The sequence below is a fragment of the Embiotoca jacksoni genome, unplaced genomic scaffold (genome assembly GCF_022577435.1).
Source record: "Embiotoca jacksoni isolate LCO1_2020_lvr unplaced genomic scaffold, fEmbJac1.0.p SCAF_98, whole genome shotgun sequence".
In the NCBI taxonomy this organism is placed as follows: domain Eukaryota; kingdom Metazoa; phylum Chordata; class Actinopteri; family Embiotocidae; genus Embiotoca; species Embiotoca jacksoni.
The window spans coordinates 169,270-190,761 of NW_027185456.1; the positions used below are offsets into that span (position 1 = coordinate 169,270).

The following is a 21,492-nucleotide window of genomic DNA, read 5'->3' on the forward strand; positions in this document are numbered from 1 at the left end:
TTAGCGTGGACGACTGCAAATCTCCCATAATGCTTTGCTCCAGTGAGGTAACAGGCCTCTGGGCACAGACATGTAAGACTCCTCATCCTTCCTTTCAGGAGGAAGATACAAACTGGAGACGCAAACTGACTGCAAACAACGTGGCTGCGGTTCGTTGAGGTCGTTTTCCTCTTTTAAAATCTCGTTCTGCTTTTTACGTCTTTAAATTTGACGTTTTATGGCTTTTTTTAAGCAGTTTTGAATCTTTGTAGCAATTTTGTATCCGTTGTTTGTTTTTTTCTGATATCATTTTGTGTCTTTTCTTTTATATTCAGTTTCGTCTGTTTGCATCTTTGTGGTTGTTTTGTGTCTCTGCATCATTGAGCATCTTCACTGGTTTTATGTCTGAAGTGCTGCTTTCATTTTGTGCCTCTAGTTGTTGTTTTGCATCTTTAAGGTCATTCTGGGTCTGAACTTCACATCTCTGGTTTCTTATGTTGCTTTGTGGCAACTTTGCATCTTTTTCTTGCAGTTTTAAATCTCTGGTGGATTTTTCACACCTTCGTGGTTGATTTGTGTTTCTGAGTTCTTTTCATTTTCGTGTCTGTAAATTGTTTAGTAGATTTTTTAACATCTTTTCTGAAGTTTATACTCTTTGTTAGTTGTGCCACATATCTTCAAAAAGTCAGGCTATATCATTTTTTTTTGTAGCCATTTTAAATTTCCTCTCATCATCTTTTTCTATATTTGATGTCCTCTGACTGATGCTGTTCATGAACTCAACACGCTGCCTTGATGCACCACCTGGTGGCATTTTGTGAAATTAAAAACGGCCAACAGACGAGTCGTTTCTCCACATTTATTCTCCCGCTGACACACTCAGACATCAGCTGGCAGCTCTCTACTCGTCTGCCTCGGACTCTTCGTCGTCCTGACTGATCTGGAAGTAACGCAGCTCGTACGTCTCCTTGTCAGACGCCACCACTCTCAGCCAGTCACGCAGGTTGTTCTTCTTCAGGTACTTCTTCGTCAGGTACTTCAGATACCTGGTGGACACAGACGGCAGGTGTTTGGGCCAAGAATTTCCAACAGTCCGTATATGTGTATGTATGTGTATGTATGTGTATGTATGTGTATGTATATATATATATATATGTGTATATATATATGTGTATGTATGTGTATGTATTATGTATGTATATATATGTATCATTCCTGGTAGAAATCTGTAACTGCGTGTCGCCTCACCTTTTGGAGAACTGTTTCTCTGACGTGACGTTGATCTTGTTCTTCATGCGGCCGACCTGGACGACGTTACCCAGGTTGCCCGTCTTCCCGTTGACCTTGATCCTCTCCTTGAGGAAGATTTCCTATTGGACAGAGCATAGTGACACTAGGGAAGAGAACCCTAGTAACTGTGGAGCTAGGGAAGGGCGCCCTAGTCCGGACCCCGGGTCAGCACCAGTACATCAACCCTTTAATAATCTCCTCATGGTCGATACGAGACGGAACAGCTGCAGGAAAGACTTACAAAGTTTGCAGAGTCCAGGATCCCGTCCTCCACCGGGTGGGTGAGGTCCAACGTGAACTTCCACGCAGCTCCTTTTTTGGACTTCCTGCCGGTCGGCCTCTTCTGTTTGAGCTGTGGGATCAAAAACACCTGCAGTGTCACCGCACAGCAATAAAACACCTCTCATCTGAAGGGTTTGCGTTTTAATGGTCACATTTATAGATCATGATTTAAATATTCACATTGACTCAAAATGATCGATCGATCATCAGAACTGCAGCCAACTAATCGATTCATAAACTAATCAATGCAGCTCAACTGGAAACCATCGATTTTATGACATTTCTCGTTATTTAGTTCAACTAAATGAAAATATGACAACTTATGAAGAATGACGTCATTAGTTTTAACTCCATAATGTGTTTGTCAGTTTGAACGAGGCTGGACATGCTAGCTGCCGTTAGCTCCTCTCCTGATGGGAATAGCTTGGTGCTAGCTCACATTAGCTGCTCCACATTCCGCCGAATCAACGACCGGATTCTGATCTACACGGAGACGGACAAGAAACCCACAAAGGGCAGGAAAACTGACGCCGTGGAACAAGCAGCCCTTATTCCTCTGGAGTCTGGTCTGGGACGGAAACACGTGCAGGAAGACGACGAGCTAATGCTAACTCTGATAGCTTATCGGCTTCCTCCTTCATAAAAACAGTTCAAGTTTGAAACGTGGAGCTGCAAGAATACTAATGTACTTTCTTTAGTAGACGGGGTGGTTCAAGAAAGACAAAGACAAAGACAAAAGAAGCTTTAACGTGAAACTGAGTAAATCCAGGAGGAGACAGTTGAACTCACCGGCGCCATGTTGAGATCGGAAGGGAAAGGAAGAGCCGGATGTGACGCAGCAGTGACGTCGTGCCTGGAACACCCTTACCAAATATGGTAAACGCAGTCTAAAAAGCAAAAATAAACAGACTAATCTGGGAAAACGGCACTACAGAGCTCCTGCTAACTGTTCAAATGTTAACTTTAGGCGTTTAACACGAGAGACCGACAGTTAGATCCAGATTTGTAGGCTGAGAGCCCGAAGACAGAAGAGAACAGCTGTGAGAGACAAGTCCAAAGGTCAACCAGCCCAAATACACCCATCTTAAACCTGCTGAGTCTGGTCAAACATTGATAACCTACACAAACACACTCAAACAGCTGGTCTGATGTGTGATGGGAGAAATAGTTGCATGTGATTTTTTTTTTATATTTCAGCTCATTCTTAAACCCCATAATTCACCTCCATGTTGCATTTATCCTTTTAACGATTACTCCCAGACAGGTTTAAACTGGCTCCCTGTTATTAGTGATTCTGTGACATCTAAAAGATCCTATAGAAATAAAAGTTAATACCTAAAGCCTCATCAGATGGGTTCATCAGTCCAGACTAAACTTTATTTATAGATTATTTTCTGTTGAATTCACTTTGCACCTCTTGAGGATCTGAAAAAAAAAAGTTATGAACATTTATCTGTTGTTTTTTTTTTTTAACTTTTTCTGCGTCAACACATGCTACATACTAAACATTGTACAAATCTGAAACCCCCTTTTGTTGTTTTCCCTTCTGATCCTGGACGGCAAGTTAACAAGCACCAAAAGGTCAGAGGTCACCGTGGACGAGCATTATTAACAAAACTCAAGATATTAAACCACGTACATGTTTTGCGTCTTCTGTCGAGGGGTCCCGTCAACCAGCATCCAAAAATTCCTCCAGACAATAAATGTCTGAAATTAAACGTGAAGCAGACTTCTTTTAGTTTTGTTTTACATCTTTGCCTGTTTTTGTTGAATCGCAGCTTCCAACCAACCGCAGCATGAAAATTAAGATTAAAGCCACAGTCAGCAGCAGAGACGGCCAAGTTCACAGTCAAAACCAAGATTTTTGAAAGGATTTAAGAGCTTTTAAAAAAAAGGACAGAAAAGGCTGAAAGTTTATCAGTGAAAAACGACCAAATAAAAGCAGGATAGAATTATTCTAGAGACAGAAAACCAGACGTCGTTTGCAGTTTTTGTCCATTAGTTTCATCGTTTTATTTTGCCATCTCCAGTCAGGTGACAAAGGCCTCGAGTGAACAAAAAATGTTTTTGCAACTCTACCACCCTCCCCAAACCGATCGAGTCCCTCGAAAAAAGAAAACACACCTCACTGCAAACCGCCTCCCAACATTTTGGAGGCCCACAACCGCCACACACTCACGCCTCTGGAAACAAAACCGAACACTCCCTTTTGTATTTTTTTTGTTGTCGTTTTGGGGGGAGGGAGGGGGAGGGGACCGGAGGGGGGAGATAGGGAGGGGGGGGAGGAGGGGGGTATGAGGCCCCAGCGGGCGAAGAGGTGCGAGCGCACGCGACCTTCACGCCCATCAAACTTCAACACAGACAAAGAGAGACTGATCACGAGGGTAAAATCACTGAAGTTTGTTTCTGCTCTTCTTTTAAGGGAGAAAAAAACTAAAAAACAAGCCGGTTCTCTTTTCTTGGTTTTACAGCTTCGACACGCCGACGTGGACCTCAAGTGCTCACAAGTTCTCGCCGCCACCGATCCCGGCCGCCGGGTGGAAGAAGGGACCTCGTCCATGCTGGGACGGTACGGCTGCTACAGGGACGACCTAAACCAGGATTCAGGATCTACAGGGGAAACCCCCCACCCCCCCTCTACAAGGCTGTTACACCTGCTTTATTCAATCTAAAGAATATAAAAAAATAATCATACAAAAGCGGAATCCCGTTTGTTGTTTCAACATTCAGGAATGTGAGTGGCAGAAAACCGACATGTTGAAGGCAAAAAAAATAAAATATAATTAAACAAAAATAAAGCAGGAATGAGCAACTGATCGGGATGGGTGATTTTTTTGAAGTTGTTTTTATATAAAGTAGATTGTTACCAAACAAAACCTCAGTGATCAGGCAGAGGACCACGCAGCGAGCTGCGGTGGAACATTCCCACGGCAACGGAAGAGAGAAACCGAAAGAGGAGGAGGAGGAGAAAGAGAGAGAGAGAGGTGGGGAGGAGCAAGGAGGAGCAGAGAGGAGAGGAAAAAAAAAAGAGCAATGATGTGAGAAAATCACAGGAGAATTGATTGAGGTTGTCTGTGAAGGCCGACGCTTTGGTGACAGAACCAATGAGAATGCAAGAGACTGGTTGTGGGTGGTGCTTGTTGCCCGGGCAGCAAAGTCCCGTCTTCCTATTTGCCGGCCAGGACCTTGGTGGCGACAGCACATTCCTCCCCCATGGCAGAAATCACGGTGACCTGCAGGGAGAGTTCACACACACACACACACACACACACACACACACACACACACACACACACACACACACACACACACACACACACACACACACACACGTGTTCGAGTCAATCATGTGAAACTTTACACGCAGCTCGCGCTCTTCACATTCTCCAACAGGGACGAGTCTCCGCTCCGATTCGGGACTTTGCGTCCTCGTCTGCTGCCACAGAAAACTAACATCTGATTTCATTTAATGTCCCGTAATGTTCCCGTTTCTGGCGACTGTGAATCAAAATGTTTGCAACAGGGAAGGATTTTTAAGACTCACCATGAATTCGTCGCCGGCCTCGAACTTCGTCTCGATTTCCTTGCCGACGTCGTTTTCGGGGACGCGCAGGTCCTCTCTGATCTCGCCATTGTCGCTCATCAAGGACATGTAGCTTTCGTTGATGTTAACCAGCTAGGGAAGTTAAGAGGAACACGTTCAGTCTGTTTTCTAAACGCTCCCATCGGTCTCCGTGACAACACGTTTACACCAATCAGGCGCTCACACCGGGACCAGCATCTAGAAACGACAACGTTTGTTTATTTCTGCATCGCCACGAGGTAAACAACACGTTTGACTGACTGTAGATACATAAACAACAACAACAACAATGGAAACCGACGCCGCTGCAGCACCAAAGATTATTGACGAGTCTGCTTGTTATTTTATGAATTAAAGAGTCAGAAAAGAACAAACAACGTCCATGAAAGTTTCCAGGTTTCAAAACCGCAAAAGATTTTCAGTTTATATCATAAAAACACAAAATCTGCTTCTTTGTTTTGCATAAAAATGTTCTTCAGCAAATAATCCAAAATCAAATTAAGAGCCAGTTTTCTCCATCCTACCCAGAAATCCTTGCAAGGAGTATTTTGGTTATCGCTCCAGCAAACAGATCCGAAGCTGCTTCTGAGATTTTAATCTTGAAACAGACGAAGAGTTTTATTTGCAGCCAAAACTAAAAAACGGAGGCTGAAAGATGCTCGTTGCTATTAGTTGATTTTATTCTCTTTGGTGATTTGATGCAGGAGTTTTCTGTTGTGACAGATTTCTGCATGCATGATGTCAGTATGTCGTTACGAGACCGACAACAGGACGTGATTTCAGTAAATTATTCAGCAACTTCAGTCACTTTTCAAAGTAAAAGATCAAAGATTTGCTCGTTCCTGCTCCTTTAAAGTCATGATTTTCCATTTTATCGCTGCGTGTTTGGCTGCAAATTAGCTGCACAGCATTCAGTCCAAATCCAATATTAGACAATTTACAACAGAAATGTTTTTGCTGTTACTGTAAGATTTTGACCTTTAGAGGAAAATGTGCTGCGTTCAGTAGTTTTTTTAATTCCAAACATTTTCTGGACCATAAAAAAAACCCAGATCTAAACTTTCTACTGCGACGATATAACGTGACTAAAAACCCACCAAACGTTTCCAGCTACTGCCACTCATCATTTGGAGGAAATAACTGGAAACAAACCCGAGACGTTGTCCTGGTTCTGTCACCTCGGAGAGCTCGACTTTAGTTCTCCGGAGAATAAACGTGACGGAGTCTCGTAGGTTTTAACTGCGCCGACGCTTGGTGTGGCAGAAAGCTCGGGAGATGTTCAGGTACCTGATAGTCTATCCTCTTGATGGAGGGAACATCCATGTTGTGGGTGGAGGGGCACATGTCTTCAAACTTCTTGTTGGTAAAGATGTCGATACCAACCATGTTAACCTGCAGGAGGACAGTCGGTTTAATACAAAAACGAAATAAAATAAATAAGAACAACAAACTAAAAGGAAACTGATGGCAGAACAAACCACCTCCTTAAACTGTTCATTTTAATATTAAAGAGTAATTAGAAACCAATAAGACTCCTACAACACATTTTAAGTGTTTAAAAAAAAAAGAAAAGCGGTGAAACCTTTCAGACCACCCGAACCTTCATTTTACTGTTTTTTTATATTGTGCACGAGGTCAAGGAGCACGTGGGAGGCAGCCTGCTGTTCAGAGGGCGATAAGTTGGACTGTGCGTTCGTAAAGCAACACCTCCGGCAGCTCGGATCGGCCCGGTCTGAAACCTGAGAGCCCGAGACGAGCAGCCGAAGGCTCTCCGCCAGGCGACACGTTTTCTTCACCTCTCAAACTCCATTGAAGACTTTTGATGGTGAACTTAAAGCATTTTAAACAGAACTTTAAACTCCAAAGATGTCAAACTAAAAACATTCGACTGATTTTAAGAGCTTTTTTTTTTAAGATCAGAAAACAACCAGAAAATATGTTGTTGCGATAAACTTTAGATTCACTGATTTTCTATTATTGTATTTCCATAAAAACCTGTTCTTTTAGATATTTTCTTAAACAAACATCTACTTTAACAAAAAAAATAAACAATGGCATCTTCCTTTGAGTGAAGTTTACTAAATTCACCTTCATTATGACGAAGGAGGGTAAACAAACACGCTATGTAGTTTATGTCTTTAAAACGACTAAATAAAGGTCTAAAGTTTAACATGTGATCAGTTGATTACATTTAAATGCACAAATGTATTCATAAAACAGATGCTGGTTCCAGACAATTATCCCAAACTGACCAATTAACCCCCTGGACGACCAGACGAATACGGTCATGACAGGAATACTTTAAAATAGTCCCGGTATAACAGACAGGTGGAGTCGTTCTCCGTCGGGCCTTCAGCAGCAATCACAGCAAACTGTGGATCTGCAGGATTCACGTCTGGCGTTAAAACTCAGATTGCTGCCGAGTCTGCGGATCCGTAACGGTTCATTCAGGTTTAATTTACCTTAGCGTGTCCGTGCTTGCCGGTCTTGGAGGTGGACATCTCCACGATTTTGCAGGGACGTCCCTTCAGCACCACGTAGCCGTTCTTGCGCAGGGCGGAGCACTGCATGGGGTAGGTGGCGGAGGCGCCAGACTCGCCAGTCGTGAAGTCAAGATCGGGATCTGCCATGGTGCGATGGGTCAGGACGCTGCGGAGGACACCAACACATCCGTTACACTTTAATAAGACACTAAGACATTTTCTGACATTTAAAAAGCCCCAGAAAACAGCCTTTTATTTAAATTGTCCAAATAATCCCCCATAGAAACAAGTTAAATACCACAATGTGCAATTAAATATGTCAAAAACCTTCAGGGAGATCGACCTAAAAAAAAATAAAATAAATAAAAAAATCGGTCCAAACAACAATGTTCGACTTTTTGTTGTCATGTTTTGTGGTTGTCAACAAAAACCTAATTTACCAAGTTGTTTTTATTTCTGAACATCACTTCTCCTGTTTTGAGTATTATTACCGGCTGTCACTCATCTGTGAAGCACTCTGAGCAGCACTAATCTGCCTGACAGGTGCTATATAAATAAACTTTGATTGATTGACCTCCAGTCCATCCGCCCGGCCCGGCCCGGCCCGGCCCGGCCCGGGACCACTGCAGCCTCCCCTGGGCCCCCCAGAGAGGGCCACCACTTTTAACTCAAAATATCGCGAGAACTCAAAGACAGAAAAAGGTGCAGTCCGCATGATTTACACGAGCAGATTAATTTTGATCTGGATCTGAATAATAAACAGAAACTCTATAAACCTGCAGGGTCCTTCCTCCTTTGGACTGGAAGCATGGACAACAAATCCGGCTCGACACGAGGCTGGACCGGCTGCACCACTTTCTCATGTACCGCTGCTGTCTGCCATTATATAAATAAATATATCTATATGTTTGTATATTTATATATTAATATATATATATATATGATCGTTCTTAGCAGACATTGAGTTGAGCCGATCTCGTGAAGCCGACCACCGGGTCTGTCCTCTGCCTCGGAGATAACGGAGGATTAACGGGGAGCTGAGACCAGTTAGCCGGCCTCGAGTTCACCGGAGCCCCGCCGGACACACAGCCTCCGAACGGGGGCTCACGTCAGATTATCTTGGGTGTTTCGGCTTCAAAGCAAACATGACGGACGTCCACCGGTTCACCTCTGATGTCGTCGGGTCTAAAAGGCCAACCCGAGCCGCCGCGACACGAACTCTCGCTCTGCGGGCTAACGCGGCGCTAGCGGCGGCTAGCCGTCCATTCAGCTGCGTCCAAATAAAACGCGCAGATTGACGCTCGTCGACGGCGACTCGAGGACGGACGGACACGGTTTGTCGTCGGGCTCGACGGCCGACGTTAAGTCGCCGGTTGACAAAAGCGCGACGGCGATCTCGACCGCGCAGCGCGGATGCGGACATTAGCGGAGAGGATGCCGAGCGGCTCCGCGGAGCGGCCGCCGCCGAAGGCCGCACGTCCCCCTCCGACTCCGCCTGGTAGCACGGACACCCTCCGCCCCGCCGCCGACCGCGTCCCGGCCCGACACGTCAAATAACTACTTCCACGGCTCCGCGCGCCGCAACGCGACGACTTCAGTCCTTCCGAGTCCGTCGCCGGTGCCCTTAAAGCCCGTTATAAGTCCTCCGTGTGTCCCCCCCGAGGCAGAAACACGCGCCATGCCACACTTACCTTCCAAGAAAAAGAGGACCGAAAGTGCGCACGCGCGGGCAACTTTACTGCAGCATCCGTAGAGGAGGGGGGGGGGGGCAGCCGGGTTGGAGGGGTGGGGGGGGGGGGGGGGGCAGCCTGTTGGGGGGCAGCCTGGCAGACAGGGATGCCAGGTCTGAGGCACACATGACCACCCGCAGCACCCACATACGGGTCACTCAGAGGAGACACCACAGGTCAACAACAACAACAACAACAACAACAACACTTTGTTATTGTTGTTCATCTGTTTGATATATTTCAATTATTATTATTTTTGACAAACAGGAGGAATTTACCTGCTGACTGATGCACTATTTTTATTCTATTTTTTAGTGTATTAACTCCGTTCCCTCTGATCTGATTGGAACGGTTATTTCTCACCACGTGTGCCTCAGTTGTACATTTTTGTTCTGTTTTGATATTTTAATGAAGTTGTTCTTGTTTCTGCTTTTTATTTCAACATATTCTTGTGTTTTTAATAGTTTATTTTTGTATGTTGTTTTTTTTATGAAGTGTATTGGGACCAAGTTCCACGGTCATTTTACACTATAAATAAAACGTAATTAAATTAGTGAAACTTGTATTTGGGAGCTTTCTAGGGCAGGGATCAGACGGGTCCGATGATCCACAAAGCTGCTGCCAGGATTAGAGTTTTATAGTTTTATATGGTTATAATTTTGTGAAAAGTCAGCATATAACTCCAGTACTCAGATCGCTGCACTGGCTTCCAGTTTTTCAGGGTATTAACTTTAAAATCCTGCTGCTGGTCCACAAATCCCTGAACTGTTTACGCTCAAGATATTCATCAGAGCTCCTGAACCAGAACCCTCCAGAACTTTGAGGTCACATGGTTCTGGATTACCAGCTGTTCTCAGTGAAATCTAAACATGGACAAGCTGCTTTTAATCATCCTTTTCACAAACTAAAATCGTGACTTCATTTGACTAAGTTCAATATTATAGTTTTGTACTTCTAAAAATGAAACCACCAGTGAAATTAAAAGCTTAAGAAGGATTTACTGTTTCAAACTAAACACATTCAGAACAATAAAATATCAAAAGACAAACTTCTCACCTGTGAAACATTATTTCCTGCTACCTGTTTTTGTCATTTCTTTCATCTTCTCAGTGTCTTATTTTAAGCCACAGTTGAAAACGTACATTTATTTTGAGGCTTTTTTTTTATAATTCGTTTTTAATGATAAATCTGCATAAATGGATATTTATGTGATGACTGCCTCATAAAGCACCTTGAATATGAGCATGTTAGCATTTATGAAGTTTGCTTCTGTAGAAACTAAACCTTCCTCAGTGGCACTCATGTTATTGAAGTGTGCAGATTTTTAATATCGTGCATGTTTTTCAGTGTTTGTGAGTGAGAGCTCATGGTGCACATGGACTCTGTGGTGCAGGAGGACTCTGTGGTGCAGGAGGACTCTGTGGTGCAGGTGGGCTCTGTGGTGCAGGAGGACTCTGTGGTGCAGGTGGGCTCTGTGGTGCACATGGGCTCTGTGGTGCAGGTGGGCTCTGTGGTGCAGGAGGACTCTGTGGTGCAGGTGGGCTCTGTGGTGCAGGAGGACTCTGTGGTGCAGGTGGGCTCTGTGGTGCAGGAGGACTCTGTGGTGCAGGTGGGCTCTGTGGTGCACATGGGCTCTGTGGTGCAGGAGGACTCTGTGGTGCAGGAGGACTCTGTGGTGCAGGAGGACTCTGTGGTGCAGGTGGACTCTGTGGTGCAGGTGGACTCTGTGGTGCAGGTGGACTCTGTGGTTCTGTGGTGCAGGTCAGGTGTGAACAAAGAGAGCGGAGCGGCTGCTGCTGCTGTACAAGGAGAGGACATTTATTGGAGAGTTCCCAAAGTCACAGATGTGTGTTACCAGGTTGAGGTTGTCTTCTGACTGACTCCAGTGATTCAGACGAGGTGAACACATACGCCCACATGCATGTCGCACACCTGCGTGCACACACACACACACACACACACACACACACACCTGCTCGCACTCGAACACACTCGAAGGCCGACAGTCGTACTTACGTTCACAGTCTTGATACGTACAAAAATTGAAATACAAATACAAATAAAACCACAATAAAAACATTGTCTTTTTTTTTTCTTTTTTTTAGAAATTCTTATAGCTATGTTCTCTATTCTGTAGAAAGACAACTAAGCTTTGATAAGTGAACATCATTTATTTTTTTGTCTTTCTCTAAAATGATCAGTAAGATATCATCATAACGAAAATTCTTACAGTATATATATCTTTTTAATCTATGGTTTCTCACACGGACGCGGCCTCCTGACCTTTATTCACAGGATGTCGCTCGGCACGAACATCCCGCACATGTAGAAGGCTTCAGCTCGGCCTTAAAGCGCCATCGCCTGCACCCATCGCATCCTTTAAGATCAGTGATTGATAAAAGAAGATCAAGTAAAAAGATGAAGCGACAGCACTTACAGTCGTCAAAGGGTCCTAAAAAACTCCTGCTCACTCTCCACGAGCTACTCTGGGAACGAGCAGAGACAGAAAACAACTTTAATGGTAAATGTGTAATTCTCCAGTGTACAATCTCCGCTGACTCCATAAAAGCCCCGATGCCGAGCTACGATATCGTCACAACTCGGCGTGGTGAGAGAGATGCTTCGGGGTTTCTCGACAGTCAGACCCGCCTGCGTATTGCGTTAAAATTTACAATTCATAACGAGTGACGACAGAAAAAACATGTATGTCACCATGCAAAATGCACAACGTAATAAAACCAGCGAAGAGCTGCGGAGGTGTTAAAAACCCAAAAAAACCAAACTCGGTCCTCGCTCGGCTCAGAAAAACGTCCCGTCTGAGGGGCGACTACAGATCCGACACATTTACAGAGGTGTGACGAGAAAAAGAACAAAGAATCAAAAACCAGCAGATCGTTATTATTTTTTTGTTTTTTCTTCTTCGGTGTTCTCACCTGCTTTGCAAAGTCTGTCCTTTAACATCAACGTGAGTATTTACACAGCGGTGCACACAGAACGGCGTGGACAGAAATGACGTGGCGAGAAGTAAAAAAAACAAAAAAACGCCCAGAAGTGGGCGACTAACTCTACTGCCGAGTTCTTCTGGTGAGAAGAAACCGCGTGAAGACTTGTTGTTATTGTGTTGCTGCTGCAGCAATAGTACAATATCTACAACCTTCCTTCCTCCTGCCAGACACACACACACGCACACACACACACACACTCATCTGTAGTGACGTTTCCACGGCGACACTCGCTGCCTGTCGGGCAGAAGAGACAGAAGGTGTTTGAGCAGCAGTGGTGAGTGTTCACACTGTGAGCTGCTGCTCGAGCCTTCGAGGTCAGCTCGTCTCCCCTCGTCTCCCCTCGTCTCGGCTCGTCTCCCCTCGTCTCGGCTCGTCTCCCCTCGTCTCCCCTCGTCTCGGCTCGTCTCCGCTCGTGTGTTGCTGCTTCGTGAAGGACAGGATCTATCTTTACGGTTTTTTTGTGTTTTTTTTTGCTACATCGGTCAAGGAAACATCGAATCAGAAGGAGTCGACCGGTCGGTTGTCGTGACAACGAGCAGCTTCAGACCTCTTTCTCCACACTAAGCCAGGCTCTGGTGGTTTTTTTTTTTTAAAGGTTGTCTCCTCTGTCCAATCTCACTCCAGATCTGCTTCAGACGGTCTCACTTTGGAGCGGACGCACGTCGTCAACGCCGACCGTGCGTTGAGATAAACTTTAGCAAAGGAGCAGAGAAGTTTGGATTGTAAAGTGCAGAGGTCGAAGGTCGAAGGTCGAAGGCTGCTCGGCGTCCTTCAGAGTCTGCAGATCATCCATCGCTCCACAAGGAGGCTCCTGTAGTTTAACTCCTCCTTTAATCGTCTTGTTGTTTTCCTCCATTAACACACACACACACGCACACACACACACACACGCACACACACGCTGTCCTCCTTGTCCTCCCTCCCTCCCGTCGGTGGGCGGCGCTCAGCGTGAGGAAGAGGAGGGTTGTGGGTGGGAGGAGGTTGAAGGTTACCAGTTCATCATGGAGCTTCTGTTGAGGGTCATGAAGAAGACTTGGCTGCTGCCGCCGGAGCGAACGGAGGCGAAGAAGACCTGCAGGGAGACGAGGCGGCACGCGGCCTTTAATTATATATACACGGAATATACGTCTGTGAATAGATGCAAAATGTCCCCGAGATGCACAACAAGTGCAAAATTAAAAAAAACTGCGTGCATACAAGTCTACGAATTAAATGTTCGTAATCATTCAGTCAATCGAATGAGCACCGAGATACGCTGAACAAAAGACACGAAACAAAAAGAGTCAACGAGCACAAAGACACAAAAACAGTGAAATAAGACGCAAAACAAGGAGTGAAAAGACAAAATGTGACACAAAGACAACTGCAAGATGTAAAATGACCACAGAGGGACTTGAAAGGACGACAAAGAGACACAGAACAAACACAGGAATATAACAAACAGGAAATATGTCCCCAAAGTTTCACCTTGTCGTTCCTCTCCGACAGGAACTTCAGTCGCTGAGCTCGCTTGTGCATGAAAACTCCGTCGAGGTGTCCCGTCTCCACGGAGCGGATCTCAATGGCCTTCTCTCCCCAGCCCATAATCTGGTTGGAGTGGATGTAGGCTGCAGGGACAGGAGAGGGTACACACACACACACACACACACACACACGCACACGCACACACACACACACACACACACACGCACACACACACACACACACACACGCACGCACGCACGCACGCACGCACGCACGCACGCACGCACGCACGCACACACGCACACACACACACACACGCACACACATATACACACACGCACACACATATACACACGCGCACGCACGGACGGACACACACACGCACACACACACACACACACACACACACACACACACACACGGAGGGGGATTGTACAGGAGAGGACTCAGCACCAGTCTCACACCCAGGCCAGTCACACCTCCTCCGCCTCTCCTCCGGGAGATTATTGCAGCAGTTTCTGACGGATTTGAACGACCACGACTTCAGAGGGACGGACGGACGCCATCGGGGGGACGGATAATGAAGGACAGCGGGACGGACTCTTAATCTGGATCGGTTAGATGTCGGTATTTGACAGCGTTCACTTGGGGGGGGTGGGGGGTGGGGGGGGACCTTTAATCTGAAGTTTCATTTTCAGCGAGAAAGCGTCACATGACAACGAGTGAGCCAATCAGAGAACAGCGAGGACGCTACGTGTTGGATGAAAGACGGACCAGAAACTGGTCTTTTAAAAGAGGGGAGGCGCTTTTATTTTGGTACTAAATGCAAACAATGACACCGCGTTCAACGCCCAACCAGCGGAGGCGGGTCAGCGACCTCCAGCCTCCTCCGTCACACAGCGGGGGAGTTTCCCTACAAATATTTGTACTTTTATGTTCTAAATATGTTGAAGAAAACAGGAAGTAAACTTGGAAACACTTCACTTAATGAGGTGAAAATTGATTGATGGAAAATGGTTTCCGTGTGGAGAGCCACGAGCGTCACGGAAATACGACTGAAGTATTTCAGGCATTAATAAATACATTTACAAAATAAATGTATTAATCTACTAAATTACAAAGTAATTAATTATTTGGTATTTTAATGGGCAATTAAAAGAGGCGTTATAAAAATAATTTACAAATACAATATTAATCAATAAATAGTTCAAATTAAAAACGGATTTACAAAAACAACATAAAACACTCAATAAGTACATAATTTTAAAAGACATGAATGAAAAATCTATTTAAAAAATGCACTTTAAAAAGGAGAAATAATTTTTTTAAGGTATTTAAAAGGACAACTTCCTTAAAAACGTGGTAAAACATTGAAAATTCCACCAAGGATGTAAAAAGCTCTGTGATTAAACTCACATTTTTAAAATAGATTTTTAAATTCCTTTATTTATTTATAACTTCATTCATGTATTTTTTTTTAAATCCTTTGCTTATTGACTGTTTCTGTAAATCCGTAAAACTATTTACAGATAATTTTTATAATTATTTTTTCTATTGTCCATTAAAACAACAAATAATGAATTCATTTATAAATTGGTCTATATGTTTATATATGAATAATTAATTTACAAACACATGTATTAATTCCTGAAATACTTTATCACTATTTTTGACCCTTGTGGTGCTCCATAGCTTTGAGGCAGATGTGGCCTCCAAGGTCCTTCTTCTACAAACACTCATTAAAACGTGTGTTTATGTCCAACTCAGCGATGACCTCGTCCTCCTGGTGGTCGCCCGGTGTCACTGCAGCTTCACTTCAAAGATGCTTCCGGTGCTCGAAACCCCAGGATGCTTTTATATTTCTATATATATTTTTTGTTTGTTTTTGTGACCCCCCTCCTGCCGAGGACGGGGACCGACCAGCAGCTCGTCACCGCAGCGTGTGTGCAGAATAAAGCGTCACAGTGGAGGTTTGTTAATGTTATGGGAGGGGGAGGGAAAAGGGAAGGGAGGAGGGGGGGGGGGGAGGCCCGGGTTTGGCTGTGAGAAACTCTGGTCTGACAGTAAAATACACACAAACATGTCAACAGGAGACGATGTCCACACGTAACACGTAAGCAGCCAAACCCACGTTCCATCAGTCGGGATAAAGAACGCTGACATCGGCGGATCAGAGACCGAAGGCCGAACGGAAAAAACACGGAGGCGCCGATCGACTCGCATCGTAAGATCCGAGAGCTCCTTGATGTGCTCCTTGATGTGCTCCACTCCTGTTTCTAATGCATGCGGTTCGACTCATAAATAATAGATTCATTTAGATGCACCGCTTCGACCTCGTCTTCAGTTAACTTCGGCGCATTCATGCAATCAAGGATGAAAGTAGGAATGAATGTGAAATTCCTTTTTGAAATATTTTTTAAACGACGAGATAGAACGAGAGGATAAACACGAGCATTTCCCCCCAAATACACATTAAAAAAAAAAAAAAAAAAAAAAATCGTTTTTAAAAAGTGCAAAAACAGACAATTTTTTTTTTTTTTGGTTGAAAAAGGAGCGAGTGGAAAGGAAGGACATCTGTGAGGGTTTGGAGGTGAAGCTCTGCAGGAGGAGGGATGTTCAACACTGAATGTTAAAGAGATACACCAGGTTTCGGGTCGTCGAGCTGTCACTCAACTCAACGATCCCTCCAGGGGAAATTTGTCATCACAAATCTTTGCAATTTTTACTTCCTACGATTTTCCCGCAAAAAAGCCATCGTCAACAGAAGCAATAAAAGTTGGATAATCTGAAGCAACCAATCAGAGAGCAGCTTCAGGTCATAAAATATTTAAATGTCCGAATTATTTAGCAATATTCTGTATATTTAATTTATGTTTAAGTATTCTTTCTTCTGTAAGTATTTTTATATATGAAATATATATCATATAAGAACACTGCAAAAAAACACAAGAACTAAATACTTATCTTCAATCCAGAGCTTATTATTAGTGTAAATATCACTGTAAAGGTTTGGTTTTTCTTACTTGTAAAAGGTAAAAATAAACTAAAATATAAATTGAATAAAGGTTTATGAAACTATTTTGACTAAATTGTCCCATCAGGGCCGTTAAACTTCAGGATTTTAAGATGAAACGGGAGCGAAGCCGAGCCCAGAAACCTGTCGTATCCCTTTAAGCCGTTAATGAAACAGGTGAGAGACCGGAGCTCCTCCTACGGAGGTGCAACTGAAAGCAAAAAAGGCGGGAGAAGGTGGGAGTGTTTGCGTTGAACGGAGGAGGAGGAGGGGGTGGTGGTAGATAGTGAGGGTGAAAGATGATCTGCTGAGACCGCTTATAGAGGTCAGAGGTCAGGGGGGTCGGGGAGAAGCGAGCTGATTGGTTGACGTACCGACGGAGGTGGGCATCTCGCCCCACTGCAGCACCACGTCTTTGGTGATGCGTCCGTAGGTGTTGACGTAGACGCCCTCGTCCTCGTAGCACAGCAGCATCTCCATGCCGTCCGTCTTGGGCAGAACCACAATGGCGTGCGGGGTCACCTGACCCTGAATCTGCCGGGGCGACACACGGGGAGGGGGTTGGAGGGGGGGTGGGGGCAGGGGGTTAGGAGCTGCTGGACCCCCCCCTAAAACCCCCCCATTACCCCACCCTGAGAGAGGAGAAACTGCTGCAACAATGGGGCCTCCCGCTCCTCAGCCACGCAATCGCCATGGAAACAGACACCGCGAGCACAGCATGATTCACGGATGCTGAAAGCAATGTGAGGCGGTTGCTGTGGTTACCGTCTCCGGTCCCCACATCCGCCTCTTGACTGTAAGCAGACCGGGGTTAAAGGAGGACACTGACTCACCTGCTCGCTCGCTCACTCTGCTTTTAAACTGTCACTCATTCATTCATTAATTCTTTCACATTTTCACACTTTCACTCTCGTACTTTTTGTGTCGTAGTTTCCGGTCGTGTCACTCACTCGTTCATGTGTTCACTCCTGAGCTCATGACTTCTCTTACTTCCTGTCACATTTCCTCACTGCTTCATTCATTAAATCACACACCTTAAAATTCGAACATGCAGTCTCTCACACTCACACACACACACACACACACACACACACACACACACACACACACACAGTCATGTTTTCAGCACTTCAGAGGACGTTACATTGATTTACATTCATTTCCTGGAGACTGACCACGACCTGTAACCATCGGCTACCGTAACCCTGAACTCAACTTAAACTTAACTTCAAAATAAAATTCACAGGCGCCTTACATGTGAGGGGATGTAGATGTCGTACGGGTTGCCAGAGTCCACATCGATGACGTGGAAGCCAACGCTGGAGCCGTAGATGACCTTTAACCTCTGGCCCTCCTCCACAGTCAGGTCCACCAGCTGGGGGCGATGCTGCAGGTCGGTGAAAGACTGGCAGACGGACAGAAAGACTCCATTACACGGCGGAGGTCCAACCATCGATGTATTAAGAAAAGATGGGCACGACGCTGCCACCTAGCCTTGTTGCGTTATTCTTTCCCCAGTGGTCACTCGTGGTATTACAGCGGGGGAAGAAAAGAAAAAAAAGAAGTGCTTTTTGTTGAAGTACCGGAGCACACTTGTTAAGTTGTGGCTCATTTCTAACGGTTCTAATGTAAAGTCACCAACATAACCGCGCTATTTTCAACGGTTATTCTGAATTACTCGTCTTAAGTGTTATCGTCCCATTTGGAGTCACGACACGATCCTGAATTTCACAATAAAGGTCCTGTCAAGAAATTAAGCATTTCTGTCTGCTGAAAAACACTAGAGGGCTTTTAATTTGAAAGTACAGGAAGCGTTAAGTTTAGCAGGGCAAATGGGAGCGGATCAAAAAGAGTCGACATTTTTAATCAATCAATCAATCATTACACCATAAATGTCAATTTGACAACTTTGGTCGTTCCTTTTAAAAAATACAGAATAAGAACAATTTTAACATTTTAATTGATGATATTAAAACCCACTACTGCTACGATTTTTCTCTTTTCTATTTACTTTGTTCAGGAAGGATAAACAAACAAATTTTCGTCTTTTCTGAATGACCTCAAACACATCTTCGTTACCTTGAAGGCCATAAACTTGTGGTAAGGTTTCGGCGCCCAAGCGTAGATCTCGACCGAGTTCTTCAGAGCAATCACCAAGAATTTAATCCTCTCGTATTTCACTGCAGGAAGTAAAAATAAGTTAGATATGAAGAAAAAAACCAACAACACAGTAAACCCTGGGTTCTCTGTCAACTTTAAATGTGGTTATAATGGACAGAAACTTGATTTTAGAGATTAAAATCACAGCTGCTTCTTTTAAAATGTTAATGGCTTCGTGTCCCCACGATGCACATAAACGTGTTCTCGTACCGACTTTGTAATGCACGCAGCCCTCCAGCTCCCCGACGGTGATCCAACCCTGCTTCTTCTCCACTTCGGGGTCGTTGTGTAATATCCTGTTCCTCAGCCAGGACAGGTAGTAAACACGCAGCTTGTTCTTCTTCCCTGGTTTGGAAACGATGAAAAAAATAAACAGTTTATTCTTCTGGTTTTCGAGACGTCTGCAGTTTGTTCACGTTTCACGCAAATAAAAAACAAAGTAAGTTTACGACGCTACATTAAATAGTACAAGTGTTTGCTTCAGTTTAAGCTGTTAAAACCGCGTTGATATGACTGAACAGGTTGGAAGCAGCTGCTGCAGAGGAAGGTCAAAGGTCGTGAACGGACCTGAGATGGTGACCAGGACGTTGAGTCCCTCCAGGACGTCCATCTGCTGGAAGCGCCGGCGGTTGATCAGGTTGTAAACTTTGCCTTGACCGCTTCGGTCCAGCAGCATGAGGCCGTTCTCCGTCCCCACCAGCAGGTTCACGCCTGCACACACACACACACACACACACACACACACACACACACACACACACACACACACACACACACACACACACACACACACACAAGGTCTGGTTCTGGCCGCCTCTGTAACACCACATGATTGACATCGCTGTGAGGTTGTTGTTGTTGTTGTTGTCGTCTCACCCCACAGAGCTGCACACAGGATCTCGGAGTTGAAGCGTTTCTTGTACTTGCGGATCTCCGGCGTGTCGCTGTGCGGCCGGATGTTGGTCGGGTTGACGTTGACCACGGAGATCTTGCGCGCCTCGTTGAGCCTCGCCTGCTCCTGCTCCTGCTTCAGCAGCTCGTCGGCGAAAAGTGCTGCAGCGGACACAACACAACATCACAACAATATGACATCACAACAATATGACAGCACAACAATATGACATCACAACAACACGACATCACAACAATATGACATCACAACTACACGACATCATGACATCTGGAGGAGACTTCCTCACAACGCTGTCAGCGCATTTAATCTGGTGGTTTTTTTTTTTTATCAGTGATGACCTCTAACTGGTATTAAAATGTGAGACGTGAGTGTGACATCGTGGAAATAAAACTATAAATCAGAAAGTGTCATAAATAAATCATTCGGATTAAAGTTTGTCAGCATTGTGATTTCAAAAATGACACAAACCTAAAATATAATTAAAACGGAAATAGAATTTAAAAAACAAGCTTTTCTGTGGTTTTCTTTGTGCAAAATGTTCCTTTTATATGTAAACAGTGCTTCAAATTCAGTCTATATAATATATATTAACACTTCAGAAACCTTTTGTCAGAGTTTATGAGTTTTTTTTCCGTTTTAAGAATGTTTTACTTAAAAAAATCTGCATAATTTTGTGTAGCAGAAGCTTATTTTTCTGGTTTTCTGTCCCCAGATTCCTCCTGAGACCCAGAACACGAGTCGGCACTCTGAGGCCTTTTTTTAAAACAGGACTCTCACCTGAGGCAGAGTTTGTGTCGTCGTCGTCGGTCGGGGACGTCCCGTACACCCGGGGATCGACGAACGGCATGAAGGACGACTTGGAGCCGCCGCTCCCCATCCCGTACTGCAGAGGACAGAAACACAGATCAGTCAGTCCGTCTGACGGTCGGCGCTTCGATCACACAGGTATCGAAATAAAGGAAACGGTGCGTTCAGGGACCAGCTCTTCCAGTTATTTTGTTCTCGTCTCAATAATAAAACCCTCCTCGGTGTTTCCTTTATTTCGTGGGCCTGCGTGGAGGACACTTTCTGGACCAGAGGCTGGAAAACCGAGACAGGGAGGGAAAGAGAGAGAGAGCGAGGGAGAGGGAGAGGGACCAAACGAGCGGAGTGGCGCGGGGAGGGAAGAAGTCCAGTTTGTTGCATCTGTCGGGGGGGAAAGCACTGGAGCCGCAGTTAAACGGGACAGGGCAGGAAATTAAAGGGGCCACGTGACAGTTTATGTTTTAATAAGGCAACGAGGTGAAACGTACAATGAATGTTTTAATCGCGTTTATTTCCAGAAATATTTATTTTTTGGGGAGCTTTTCCCCAAAAGAATACGTGTATTTAATGTTGTAATTTTACAGCAAATAAAAGATAAAGTAATTTTATGACTCTGTAGTAAATGGTGCAAAACTCGTCTTCAGTTTCAGTCATCATCTGTGCTGAGTTACCGAATCATTCAGAAAAGTTTTTTTGTTTTTTTTTACTATATTTGATGTCTTATATTTCATGGAGACACAAAACTAAGTTATTTATGATGATATATTTAACGGTACTTGATTAACT

General features: G+C 44.7%; 3 protein-coding genes across 10 annotated transcripts in view; all 3 read right to left on the reverse strand.

Annotated features, from left to right (window-relative positions):
- Window positions 1–824: 824 nt before the first annotated feature.
- On the reverse strand, window positions 825–2,438 carry rpl22l1 (ribosomal protein L22-like 1). Its single transcript, XM_069142137.1, has 4 exons — window positions 2,341–2,438; window positions 1,511–1,621; window positions 1,228–1,349; window positions 825–1,025 (listed from the first exon to the last, which is right to left on the reverse strand). The coding sequence occupies exons 1-4, from the start codon at window positions 2,347–2,349 to the stop codon at window positions 881–883; spliced, it is 387 nt and encodes a 128-aa protein (XP_068998238.1). The 5' UTR covers window positions 2,350–2,438; the 3' UTR covers window positions 825–880.
- Window positions 2,439–3,532: 1,094 nt separating this feature from the next.
- eif5a (eukaryotic translation initiation factor 5A) lies at window positions 3,533–9,253 on the reverse strand. Its single transcript, XM_069142136.1, has 5 exons — window positions 8,394–9,253; window positions 7,597–7,783; window positions 6,422–6,526; window positions 5,096–5,227; window positions 3,533–4,784 (listed from the first exon to the last, which is right to left on the reverse strand). Exons 2-5 carry the CDS (start codon window positions 7,762–7,764, stop codon window positions 4,719–4,721), a joined length of 471 nt encoding a protein of 156 aa, XP_068998237.1. The 5' UTR covers window positions 7,765–7,783; window positions 8,394–9,253; the 3' UTR covers window positions 3,533–4,718.
- A 1,891-nt stretch (window positions 9,254–11,144) lies between these two features.
- tnikb (TRAF2 and NCK interacting kinase b) overlaps window positions 11,145–21,492 on the reverse strand; it is a 40,646-nt gene continuing 30,298 nt past the window's right edge. For all 8 annotated transcript variants that reach the window (XM_069142126.1, XM_069142119.1, XM_069142125.1 and 5 more), the window contains 9 exons: window positions 20,680–20,785; window positions 19,866–20,042; window positions 19,557–19,700; window positions 19,200–19,334; window positions 18,909–19,009; window positions 18,085–18,234; window positions 17,204–17,363; window positions 13,820–13,959; window positions 11,145–13,424 (listed from right to left, as the gene is read on the reverse strand). In XM_069142126.1, the coding sequence (XP_068998227.1) occupies window positions 13,341–13,424; window positions 13,820–13,959; window positions 17,204–17,363; window positions 18,085–18,234; window positions 18,909–19,009; window positions 19,200–19,334; window positions 19,557–19,700; window positions 19,866–20,042; window positions 20,680–20,785 (1,197 nt within the window). In that variant the 3' untranslated portion in view covers window positions 11,145–13,340. The remainder of the gene's footprint in view (window positions 13,425–13,819; window positions 13,960–17,203; window positions 17,364–18,084; window positions 18,235–18,908; window positions 19,010–19,199; window positions 19,335–19,556; window positions 19,701–19,865; window positions 20,043–20,679; window positions 20,786–21,492) is intronic.

Coding starts and splice junctions, on each gene's coding strand:
- rpl22l1 (XM_069142137.1), bottom strand. Junction 1,350..1,510: donor TCCTGGACTCTGCAAACTTT/GTAAGTCTTTCC, acceptor TCTGTCCAATAG/GAAATCTTCCTCAAGGAGAG. Junction 1,026..1,227: donor GAGAAACAGTTCTCCAAAAG/GTGAGGCGACAC, acceptor TGTGTCCACCAG/GTATCTGAAGTACCTGACGA.
- eif5a (XM_069142136.1), bottom strand. CDS start 7,764: ATGGCAGATCCCGATCTTGACTTCACGACTGGCGAGTCTGGCGCCTCC. Junction 6,527..7,596: donor GCAAGCACGGACACGCTAAG/GTAAATTAAACC, acceptor GTCCTCCTGCAG/GTTAACATGGTTGGTATCGA. Junction 5,228..6,421: donor TCAAGAGGATAGACTATCAG/GTACCTGAACAT, acceptor TAACTTCCCTAG/CTGGTTAACATCAACGAAAG.